The sequence below is a fragment of the Struthio camelus genome, chromosome Z (genome assembly GCF_040807025.1).
Source record: "Struthio camelus isolate bStrCam1 chromosome Z, bStrCam1.hap1, whole genome shotgun sequence".
Taxonomy (NCBI): domain Eukaryota; kingdom Metazoa; phylum Chordata; class Aves; order Struthioniformes; family Struthionidae; genus Struthio; species Struthio camelus.
In genome coordinates, this window is record NC_090982.1 from 55,511,073 (window position 1) to 55,523,433 (window position 12,361).

The 12,361-nt window shown below is 40.4% G+C and overlaps 1 protein-coding gene and 1 long non-coding RNA gene across 2 annotated transcripts in view; one reads left to right on the forward strand and one right to left on the reverse strand.

The window, feature by feature from the left end:
* The window catches only part of LOC138064776 (acyl-coenzyme A thioesterase MBLAC2), a 6,265-nt gene extending 2,588 nt beyond the window's left edge, over positions 1-3,677 (forward strand). The window contains exon 2 of the mRNA XM_068928704.1: positions 628-3,677. Within this exon, the coding sequence (XP_068784805.1) occupies positions 628-1,016 (389 nt within the window). The 3' untranslated portion in view covers positions 1,017-3,677. The remainder of the gene's footprint in view (positions 1-627) is intronic.
* Positions 1-12,340, reverse strand: part of LOC104150158 (uncharacterized) — a 14,420-nt gene extending 2,080 nt beyond the window's left edge. Inside the window, exons 1-3 of the long non-coding RNA XR_011138032.1 lie at positions 11,897-12,340; positions 10,120-10,212; positions 9,194-9,293 (exon numbers count right to left, since the gene is read on the reverse strand). This is a non-coding gene — a long non-coding RNA (uncharacterized lncRNA). The remainder of the gene's footprint in view (positions 1-9,193; positions 9,294-10,119; positions 10,213-11,896) is intronic.
* Positions 12,341-12,361: the final 21 nt, after the last annotated feature.

A 12,361-nucleotide genomic window follows, 5' to 3' on the forward strand; every position in this document is an offset into this window, starting at 1 on the left:
TGGTTCTCCATCTCTACGCTGACTTACTGCTGAACAATACCAGCTCAGTGGCTAGAACGATTACAAAGTATTTAAGTTTAGGCCAGTGAAACAAACGGCCTAAAGTTAAGCATTCTATGTTTATACCTCTGATTCCACAAGATGAAAAAAGCGTTTGGAAGCCAGTCTTGCTCCTCCCCCAGCAATGTGAGTTCTGTCCTTGTGCGTTTCAGAAGCAACTGCGGTGCAACTCTGAATTAAGTGAGGGTAAAATTTAATAAACTGTGAAATACTCACTTTGTAAACTTTCACGGGAGACACTAAGATGTGTTCTGTTTGGTTCCTCTTTTATTTCTATTGTATTTCTTTTTCCGTTATTTAATTCTTTAGAATGGGAATAGGTTCCCTGGGACATGGGAAATCCCATTAATATCGCCCAAGCCCCTGCTGCCTACTGTTTGTATTTGACTGTTGTCAAATGTATTTTTAAAAGGCTGCTTTGGCACTGGGCAAGAAAAAAAGCCCCTGTTCCCACTGTTGTGGATACGTAGCACGTATAAACTCTCAACAGCTGCCTAGCTCGTACTTTTTTGTGATGTTTAATAGGCACAACAAATGCATACGTTTCCTTACCCTATCTGTTTGCAGGGGATGTGATCAGCCTTGGAGACCGACAGCTTACTGTCATGCACATGCCTGGTCATTCAAGAGGCAGTATTTGCTTACATGACAAAGACCGGAAGATTCTGTTCAGTGGAGATGTTGTGTACGATGGATCCATGATTGACTGGCTTCCCTACAGCAGAATAAGTGACTATGTTGCAACCTGCCAGCGTCTCATAGAGTTAGTGGACAGAGGTCTTGTGGAGAAGGTACTCCCCGGGCATTTTAACACCTTTGGAGCAGAAAGGCTGTATCGTTTAGCTTCCAACTACATTTCACAAGCTGGAGTTTGTCACAGAGTTTCCACTTGTGCCATGAGATCCATTGCAAGCATAGCACTTCGTATTACAAATTCTAGAGCCGCTTCTTCGTGACAGTGCATTTTGTGTGATTTATTCCCTGTTGCAAAACCAAATGGCTTGTGAAAGCATTGAGAAAGGCAAAAGCCGTATGCATTAGTAAAGAGCTGGCAAATTGATATGGATGAGCTGTAAAAATACTCCTTATTTTGCCTACTTTATTCCTATTTTTTAAAGAAATACATAAGCTAGTAGCTTAGCCAAAGCTACCATTTTTCTTTCTATTTTTCAGGGCGTGTTTGCACATGTATTGTGATTGCCATTTGACTGCAATTTGAAATACATTGCTTTATTTTTGATATGATTCTGACAGATACATATGAAATACCAAAATGAAAGGTTTTACATGCCTAAAACTCATGCCTGAAACTTTTTTGATGTAGCATTAGGGTAAAGGTTTTATTTGTGTTTAAAAGTATTTTTATGTGGCTGGATTGTAACTTGGCTGTTCGTCCTTCTCCCCCACCACAGAGCATTGAGGCTCTACCGTTCCCTTGTCCTACTGCAGACACTGGATTAAACATCTTGTACACTTGTTACCATGGAGTGAATGTAACTTGAACTGTTTACCATTTGCATATGAAACGTTCTGGTACTTATATTGTTATGAGAAGTAAAGAGCATTGCATTTGAGTCTATTCGAAAAAAAGTTGAATGCATTGAAAAAATGTTAAATGACGTTGTAACTTGCTTATTGGGGTGGAAGTGTGATATTTTTAAAAGTTGTTGAAATGGTTAAAGTTTGTGTATTTATTCTAATAGCTTATATATTTAGCTTCTGTAAAAGGACACTGTCTGATGTTATTTTTGTATATGAACATACATACTTTCCTAACAAGATTGGTTTTTCTCTTAACGTTTTCCTCAAACTTAGCAGAGTTTAATCTTACTTGTTTGGCTTTCCCTTTATGTGGAAGCATTTTTTTTTCCCTCTGATGATACCAAATAGAAAGCAAGCTCAAATTATGGGCTTTAAGGCACGGGGGTTAGAAATTAGTGGTCTTCTCAATAGGCTAAATTCTGATGAGGGGAGAAAAAAAACCTACTTTAGAATCTAGATGCAAAATAAAAGTATTTTTGATCAAAATTTATGAAGGAGGAGATCTCACATAATATTTTTCTTCTCTTTTCATAGCTGAATGCACTCCTGTTTTTAGTATTTGAATATATCCTCCACCAATAGTAGTACTGAGAGGTTGTGACATGCACAGTTCTTGATAGCAGTGCCTATTTCCCTTTATAAGCTGAGGCAAAATTGCAAGTAGGTGGACAGATGTAACAATGTCATACTTGGAAGACAGGTTATCACTTGGATCATAGTCTCTCTTTTAGAGAAATCTTAACTATTTTAGTGTATTATTGAGGAATGTTTAATTAGTGGATAGACTTGTCACAAATGAAGCTAAGAACTATTTATATTGGTCTCATAGGGCCAGAGGAAAAAATGTAGTCAGTCTGGGGTGGAAGAAGTCATTCAGTGAAGAGGCACAAAAGAAATTTCACATTGTGGTTTTCTTTCTTTCCCTGCTGACTGACACCTGCTGTTATTTAGGTAGCAGTCCCAAATTATTCTTGAGGGGCAAGGATTCACAGATGGGCAATCATGCCGATCTGTGGTGGGAAAGCTTACACCAGTTATCTGGATGAGACCATGTGTTACAGCTTACCCAGAAATAACATTTGATTGAATTTCTGCAAATAAACCACCTGTAGCATAATACCGATACAAATCTTTATGCTCTGTGAAGGCTGTAACAGTATCGGTGATACCTACAGTAGACAAGAGATATCTATTCTTTCATAAAGCCCACCAATATTGAACTTAAGTTGATTAAAAAAAAAATTTACCAGTGTTAATTAGTCAAGTGAGATCACACTAACTTAGTTTTGTGTTGTACAGTTCTGTTTTATTTAATCCAGTCTTAGGAGCCCTAAAACCTGATTCTGCTGTATTGGGAAGCCTAAGCTCCTATCAGGAGGCTCACAGGCATGCCAATTCAAAAGGAAAGATACTGTCTATCACTTGTGTTTAAATCTGTGCTCAGTTCCAGCTGTGCTCAGTATCAGCTACAAGAGCCTTAAATGTTCAGATCACAGGCAAAACACCATGTTAAACCATGCTTAAGCCTATGAAGTCTATGTCAAGGAAGAAACTTGACAATTGCTGTTATCTACAAAAATCCCTGGAATATTTCCCAAATCAGCAGTGAGCTTAATGTGAACATAGCCTGGAATGGTATGTTAGTAAACCGCTGCTGTAATCCCATTGAAAGAAGTTGCGAGTCTTAACATTATTTTTGTACTATCAGAAATTCACTACTAAGTAAATGACATGTTTTAAATATAAAGTAACTGGCTCTGACTATTTTTGTTTAAGACTACAAAGTTTTAGTCCATAAGAGTTTGACAGTGTCCCTTTAACACTGCTTGCAGTAAGTATTTAAAAGATGTATGTTAAGTTTAAATGTTGCAACATTTTGGACATTTAGAATTGTTGATTTATTTGTAAAATCTAAATCAATGTATATTACTTCAGTTTTCAGTAGACTGCGGAATTTATGAAAAATTCACATGAGAATTTTCTCTAATGTGTCAAGACTTTACTGATGGTGAATAACAGTTTTCACAGAAGAAACATTTTATCATGGATATCATAATAAAAACATTGTAAACTTATGCTGTCTAGTTATAATTTGTAGGCATCTTGAAAAAAACTTTCATTTTAAGTGGATTGCAAGATCTTTAAAAGTTGCTAGCAGTGTTTAGTCTTCTGAGCAAGAGACTGCATTACAAACTTTCATTTATCACAGATTGATGCTGCAAAGTTTATACAAAACCATGACTAGATGCTACTTAAAAGATATTTTAAAAGCAATTCTAATTTAGCTTGTGTTGATGGAATTAGCATACAGAAAATTTGGATCTGATGGAATTATTTCTTGGGGATCAGTTTCAGCTTAGGATGACTTAGATTGTTATTTCCACACAAGGCAGTAGCTAATGATAGCTGTTTACTGTAGCTGAAACAAAAAAAATGGTCACACAGCTTCTGTTTAACAGGTAACTGGAGCATGAAGCAATGCCTAGCTAATCCATTCTATATAATCTGCTTCTGGAGGCCTGAGTAGTGTGGACCGTGGTGATACATGGATGTGCAAAAACTGGTGTGTCTGCAAAGGCCTCAAGAGATGGGAACGGGGCCTTCTAGGAATCAGACATCCCTGACTTGGGAGGAGTACTTTTATATTATTTCATTTGGTGCCTAGGGCAGATCTTGTCTTTTTGATGGAATCACAAAAAAGGCCAGTAACTTTCCTCAGACCTGAATGATCTGTACTAATGGGAGATGTGAAACATTTATTTAAAAAGAAATAAAATGCAGAGCGAATTTTTTTTTTTAATTCCACTTTTTTTATAGTCAGTAGCCATCACATATTGCACACCAATTTTTGCATATGTATGCGACGTCCCCTTCTGCTGGAAAGCTTAAAGCACAAAGGAATCAACAGAAGGTGGTTAACTGTTGAAGTTAACTGGTACAGAAGTTAAAGCTTCATGGAGTTTAATGCCAGTGAATAACAAAAGCAGCTATTTTAATGGAAACCAGCAGAAGAGAAATATGATCATATAAAACCAAGATTAAATGAAGAAAATACATCTGTTAATTCATTAAGGATATATTTCCCTCCAGGCAATTGGTAACTGGACTTCAGGGATACCATGGTGGTTCAGTTAATATAACATCTCATTTGTTCTCTTAGGAGTTCCACTGTTGAGGTACAGTCTTCAAGTGAATCACTTTCCATATTAGCTCAAATACAATCTTATTTTCAAAACTAGTTTACCTCATTAGATTTTGAATTGTATGGGATACTAGTGATAGAACTTGGAGGTAACTATGGGTCAACAGAAAATGAATTTACTAGGGAAATCATAATGAAGTAATTAATAGGGAAATAAAGCAATTACATGAAGATAATTTTAAACTATGAGGAAGGTAGTTTTATATAAAGAATAAAAAATTGAGGCAGTTACAATGAGATGTTTCCAGTAAAGAAAATTAGTCAAAATTAAACATAAAAGCAGAAGGCACCTTATCAATATAAAATAGAACTAACCTGATGTGTCTCACCACCATTTTAGAAAATTATATATTGTATTCCATTTCTCCAATAGAGTGTCCACCTTTGCAAGTATCATCATAAAAATAATCATTTACATTGTTTCCACAACTATATCAATTTATGTTGTCAGTGTTAGGAGCTGCCAGATTGGGTAGCCTTACAGAGGCAAGGCTGCCACAGCTCCATGTCACCAGATCCGGCCAGTAGCAAGGCTGAGCACGTACTCCCAAAAGGCACACACACACACACAATGTGTATACACATACACACAGCTGGCCACACAGTTCAACACAGACAGAAACACTCAGCACTTGCACAAACACAAACAGTAGCAATGGCACTCCTCCTTTTCCTCTCTCTAGCAAGTCAGGATGTAGATCTGCTAGTAGGAAATACATGGATATATACGTGCATGTATACAACATGGATGCCTCCAGTAACTGCTCTTAGACACTCAGCCCACCCATAAGCTGCCCCGGGTCCCTGCTCTCCCCTGCAGCAGGCACCTGGGCACGTGAGCCCCCAAGGCCTGCTGCCCCAGTTGCTGGTACAGACCTCCTTGCTCAGAAACATAAATGAACACCCCCCAGACACACACGCACACTATGGATCCCCCTGTAACTTAGACACTCTCTACCCGGTAACTGTCGCCTTGGGTTGCCTCACAGACAGGCACATGCAAACAGGTCTCTTAGTTGACCCGCAGATCCCATAATCGTCCCAGTAGCTCGCTTGGGCCTCCTGATGCCTTGCAGATCCTCTGGTCTCTCCAATATCCAGCCCAGACTTAAGGCAGCTTTGATACCTTGCTCTCAAGCCTCTTACTCTACTTGCCAGCTAGTTTAGCTTGATATTCACTAGCAATCACACCGGCATATGTACCCACATAATATGCACACACTCTGGTCTCTCCAGTTGCTGGCACTGCAGAGGCAAAGGCCCCTATGACCTGTGGTCTCCACTCCAGTTGCTGGCACGTAGACCTCCATACACACCCATGCATACAGAATAAAGAGTCCCCTCCCCCAGAAAAATAGTTAGAAATGGAGTTGGGTAACAATATAGGACAGTGATCAAGCACCAGGCATGGCCAGACAAGCGTATGTTTTTATACACAATCAGCCCTTTTATCTTCTTATCCGTTTTCCCCACATGTGGTCCTCCCTGCCACCTTGATTCCTCCCTTTTCCTGCATTTGGTTCCTCCCCTAAACATCCCATAATAAGTCTTGTACAAGCTCAAGATGCTCTTCCTTTGCATCCCATAACAAGTCTTACACCCTTGTAGGTAGAAACGCCTTCAGCCTGAAAGGTGATCAGGAGAGCCTTTCCCGTTCTCACCTTGACAGGTTTCACGCCCAGACAATGGGGCTGCTTGCCTGTCTGTGACAGCCCAGGGAGGAACTATTTCTCAGATGAGATTATTGGGGTTCCCCGCTTGGCATTGTTCCTCTACCCTCCTTGGTGTCCATGGAGATAAGCCTTTTCTCAACCTAAGCGTCAATACTAATCAAGATGATAGGCTGTCATCTTTTCAAAGTGCTGCCCAACTATTTATTCATTATTCCCCATTACACATCTGGGAACAGGGGACCCATTTTCTAGAGGAAATTAGGCATCTCCACTGACATCTGAGTTCTGTAAATTGTGACAGTCTGCAACATGCAGATCTCAGTTTTGAAGAAGGGTATGCAAAGTCTTTCACTGTTATCAAGGGTCAGTAATAAGTCCAGATGCACATGAAGATTTAGCTGCATTGGGTCACAACAGCACAAGATGAAAGACTTCATCGCCCTACGTTCAAGCATTTCTCCTGTTGCCCTAACTCCATGCCCCAGTTTGAAGTGGAATCACAGTAAGACTGCCAGGTGTCAGTAGAATCCATCATAGCTCACTACTAGTTTCTCAATGAATGGGTTTGCCTACAAGTTGAAGAAAGTTGTTTCGTACACTGTTTTTTTGAGAAGTGTGAAAATAATCATATTCAATATGATAATTTGTAGTAGCAATAAGAATGAATTTTTCATTGATATTCAGCAGTTAAGAACATAGATTTGCTTTGCAGATGAGGAGTCAAATGCTTCATTGCAGTTATGACAGCTACAAGATACAGGACTGAAAAAGGCCACCTTGAGGTCATCCAGTCCATCCTCATGCACAGAAGCAGAATATTTGCCTAAAACCTGAGGTTTGCAGGTCTGTCTGCCCCCACTCTTCCAATACCTTTTCACTTTCTAGTCCTTTAACTACCTCATTTTTTGCCCTTTCTGTTACCAACTTTTTCTGCCCACATCCTGCTCCTGTCTCTTCTCTCCTACAACCTCTGCTGCTACCCACTCCCACCTACCCTGACTTCTGTCTGATGACACCTCCTCATCAACCTGATCATCCCCACCACCCTCTCCCCCCTCTTTCTCACTTGGAGGAATAGATGTGTTCTTCTTAATAACGTTCTTCAGCACCAACCTCTGGAACAACTGACCTGGAGTGCAAGCCAAGAAACCTGACAGATTACATGGCAAGAATAGCCCTGTGATTTACCAACCCATGATGATGGTGATGCCACAAATGCCTTATTGCTTGTAGGTTTTTCTTCATATTCAGTCCAAGTTTCCCTTGACCACAAATTAAGCTGTTACTCTTGGATACAATATACTTACCTTTTACATAGCAGAGAAAGGTTCTCATCTCCTATAAGTCTTTGTATGTCATGCTTGCTAAGATTAATACCTTTGCTTTCCTTCCTCCAAATCATTCCACTTTGTTTACTTCTTTCTTAAAGTATGCTCTGCAAAACTGGGCTTAGTAGTCTACTGAAGTCTCATTAGCTCCAAACACAATAGAATAGGTTCATCCTTGCCTTACATATTGGCATCCTTCCTAATATATGATTTTTTTTGATTCAAATTCATATTTCTGGCCTAATGCAATCTTCATGCTCTTTTCTGTAATAGTATTTTTTACCCAATTATTTCCCATTTTGCATTTCTCCATTTTGGTTTTCTCCTATGAAAGGCAGCGCTTTCAATTTGTTTTCATTCCACTTCATATTACTGGTTCCAGATTACCTTGCCAATTTAGCAAAATCATTTTAATTCTGATCCTGTCTTCCACCATGCTTAAAACTCCTCTTAACCTGTGTGTGGAGAATTTACACATCTGACCTTCTCACAGCTTAGCAGGTAGGGAAGCAAGCCAGAGAGTTTAAAAAGGTTCCTGCAGTCACAAAGAATATCTTTGCAGAAGTAAGAACAGTATTCAAGCTGTCACAAAGTTTTCTATCTCTATGCCTTCATCTGATATTCAGCTTATCTTTTGGTCATGTGAAAAGGATTTCTTTACAGCACTCAGTGTTTTGGTTCATTCTTTGACACCTGCAGTAGTTATGAAAAACAGTTTTTATTTTTAAACATTTAAATTCAATCTAATTCCAGTTTCTCACTGGTTATATACAATTTCTATTTACAGCAACTATGAATCTTTTGCATTATTTTTGCCATATCAAACTACACCTTACAGATCATAACAGAAGCTACATTATGTGGTAGCTCTCTCAAACAATCAGAGAACCTTTATATAAAATCTTCCTTTTAATACATGTGAAAATGAAACATCAGTTACTTCAATACTACACTGTCTCACTTTACTTTTACATCAGAGAACATCTATTTGTCATCACCTCACTATGAAAGAAAAAATAAGATGTTCCTGCTAAAGAGAAAATTCTTAGGTGCAGCAGAAAAAGCATCCTTAGTGTTGAATTCCGAATTGTACATTATATGAATAGAGCTCAGAAGGAGCTTCAATACAAGTGCTGCTAAAGCCTAGTGTAAAACCTTGCCCTTTAAGAAAAGCAGAGATCTGCAGCCACAGGAAATTAAAAATGGAGATCTTTTAAGACAGAGAGAAGGAAGGGGATAAGGATGAAAAAGAAGACAGTAAAGGAAGAATTATGAATATTAACTTTTAACAGCTAGAACTAAGAATTCAACTAACACCATGTCAAGTTATTATTTATATTTTTAACTAATGCATGGATTGCTGTATTAACAATTTCAATAATAAGTACCTCTTATGTCTTAAGAATTCAGCCAAATTTCATCCAAAGTGCATGCTTCTTCAGTGCTTTCATGTCCAGATTGAATCAGCAAGCACAGGAACACATAGAACTGAAAAGTAATCAGAAAACAATTGGTGTTATTTAAAGTTCAGATAAAACCTAAGTTTAAAATATTCTATACAGGTTTGGTTGGTGGAAACCTATTTTATCTTAAACTGTATTTATACTGCACACACTGTTGTAGCACAGGGATAGCCAGGCTAGTTTAAAAGTCCTCTGAGGTGCATAATTAGCACAGATAACTCTGTAACATGCTGTTAAACTGCTTTGCTACCTGAACTAGCTTATACATTAACATCACAGTGCTTTGTGTAGTGCAATCATACTGCCAAGCCAATTAATACTTCCATAAACTATGTACAGGTAGAAAATCTTATCTCTGTTCCTCTCCTATATTCCTAAATAAACCTAACAGAAAGTCACTACTCGCTACCTACAAGCCTGTGCAAGTGCAGCAGGCGCTCAGTGCTCAACCCCCCTCATTCAGGCTCACTAACGGCTGCTGCAGCAAGCGGCGTGCCAGGAGCAGCAGCTTCGCCACCTGGTGGCCCCGCTGCACAAGCGCAGGCAGGAGCTGCGGCCATACCTCCAGGCCTCGTTGCCCATTAAAGTAACGGCTAGCTTATCGGCCTTGGAGGCAAGAAGGCAGTTTTCTAGCTCCTCTGTTGAGTTTAGGAAAAGAGAGCAGAACGCAGATCTCCACTTCTCTGAAGTGTATCAAGAGGATCATTCAGTAACAGGCATGCGAGTCTACCTGCCCTGAGAGCAGCAAGAAGGCAGGTGCTCTGTGAGGGAGGACAAGCTGGAAGGCAAGAGCAACCAAAGCGCAGGTAAGGGTAGCAACCTCTTCAAGTGATGAGTCCCAAGGTACTCACGCAGGGGCAGTGGCAGCAACAACAGGCTCTACCAACAGTCCAGCGAGTACCAGGCAAAGGCAAGGTGATGACTTAAGGCCAAGCCAGAAACACCTGTCAATGACACAGCAACAGAGCAGAGAGGCATAAGGACAGGCCTACTCACAACACTGCTCAGGCTAAGTCTGAAGGCCTCTGGCCTGGGCGTAAATGGAGCTCCAGTGTACCAATAGGCAGAGGGTGTGCTGGCAGGGCACCCAGGTGAGCCAGGGCTGGGCAGCTGAGGCCTGTTGGTGTACTCAGGGCCCTGCCGCTCCCTCTCCCATATGCCAGGTGAGTGTTTTCACCACTCAGACAATCCTCTCTAGTTTTGTATGAAGTGCAAAAGTATCAAATTAGATGTTTTTTGCTGATATGTTTGTTTACCAGAATGCCTAGCATCCCAATGTAATCAGTACTGAGTGTTAAGTAACCACCACACAGTGCTAACATCAGCGATCAGGACCTGTACTAAACTCCCAACTTCAAACTGGGGAAAAATAGGATTTGAAAACAGATGTACAATTACTCAGATGAATGCATCTAATTACAGACCTAGCTGAACTGCAAGAAGCGAAATGAAAAATCTCTAATAAAGAATCTCTTTTGTTGCAGCTTCTTCACTGCAGCACAGGTCCAGGGTCAAACCTGACAGTAATTTATGCTTTTAGTTACAAAAGTGCCATCTGCTAATGGTAGGCAATTACAAATTTCTTACAGTGTCTCTTGCCTACTTGATCTGTGGAGCAGAGATAATATGAAGCGACAGCCAAACAAGACTCCTCCCTGCCTTATTTTGCTCAGGATAAATGTGTCTTGAGAACGCCTAGTGAATCAAGCTCACACAGAATTCAACAGCGCATACCCAGAATCAACCTGCTACTGGTACACAAATCCAGAACCTGTGATTGGCAAAGCCTATCAGGGCTGCAGAGATTTAATTAGCACTGTCTGCTTTCACTATTATTGGAAAAGTAGCTCTCCGCAGATGTAAACCACCTAAAGATTATGTTGTCAATCAATAATGAATATTGACAGAAGCAAGATTTAAATGCCTAAAGGCATTCTTCACTACCTAAATCTTTTTAGTAAGTCTAGTCAGACTAGTCACGAGCAGAAAAGACCTGAATGTCCATGTGGGCCAGCTAGTAACATAGGGCTATGCTGTTTAGTATGGGTTATTGAACATTTGTGTTTGCTATGGGCTTCCAGAGCGGCAAGGTGGAAGGGACACGTACTGTGTCACTAACCAGCCTTGCCTAAGGTGACACTTTTTAAAGTCATGGTTTTCTTATCAGTGTAACGAACGTTTCTCCCTCTCTTTATACCCACTCAGAGAACGTAGCGCTGGCTAACTCACTGGTTTGCATAGCCTGAACATATTAGCTGCAGTGAGAACTGGTACTATATATTGAGGTCTCTGATCTTGCGGATCACTGTAACATGGATCGTTCCCCCTCCCCAAAATTTATGAAGGATGCAACTTTTTATACTAACAGCAGACTGTAGATAGCAAGAACAAGAATCATAGTAACCACAGTTAACTTTGCAAGGGGTGACAAAACAGGTTTCACACCTATGATTTAATGCATTTACTTTTAGGAAGGGAAATCAAGCAAAAATGCAGAAAGGCTGGAAAAAAAGCATTTCCACGTAATCATTTTATATGTAACTGTGTAAACATCTTTATAAACCATATTCTCCCCTCAGATTTTTCTTGAGCTTTTATACAGCACGAAAAAGGAAAAGAGTGCATTACCCTTCTTTTGGGACAGCAGCACTTTCAGTCCCACCGTGAATTACAGTATTAAGTAGTGGAAGCGCACAGCAGTGTTCAGTATCAATTTTCAACTGCCACAGAACTGGCCAATTTGCCAGTAACGTACAGCACTGTTGGCTAAGCGGCAATCTAACACCGTGCCTGACCCCCGGCACTAGAAGTTAGGCGGCCCCCCCCAGAGCTCCTCCACTCTTCCGCTCGTGACTGTAGTTTCAGACTCAAGATGGCGCCCTCTAATCCAGAGGCCAGAGCAAGGATGAAGCAGGCATAGCCCTGGAACGTGAGGGGCTTTTCTGTGAAAAGCCTCGGCACCTCCGTGCTGGAGCGCTTTGTTTTCCTCCCTCCCCGATCGGCGAGGCGGAAAGGGCGACGAGAGGCGACGTCCGGCAGTAGCGCGCCACCGCCCCCATAATTGAAACGTAACCACCCTCTTCCCCGACGTTC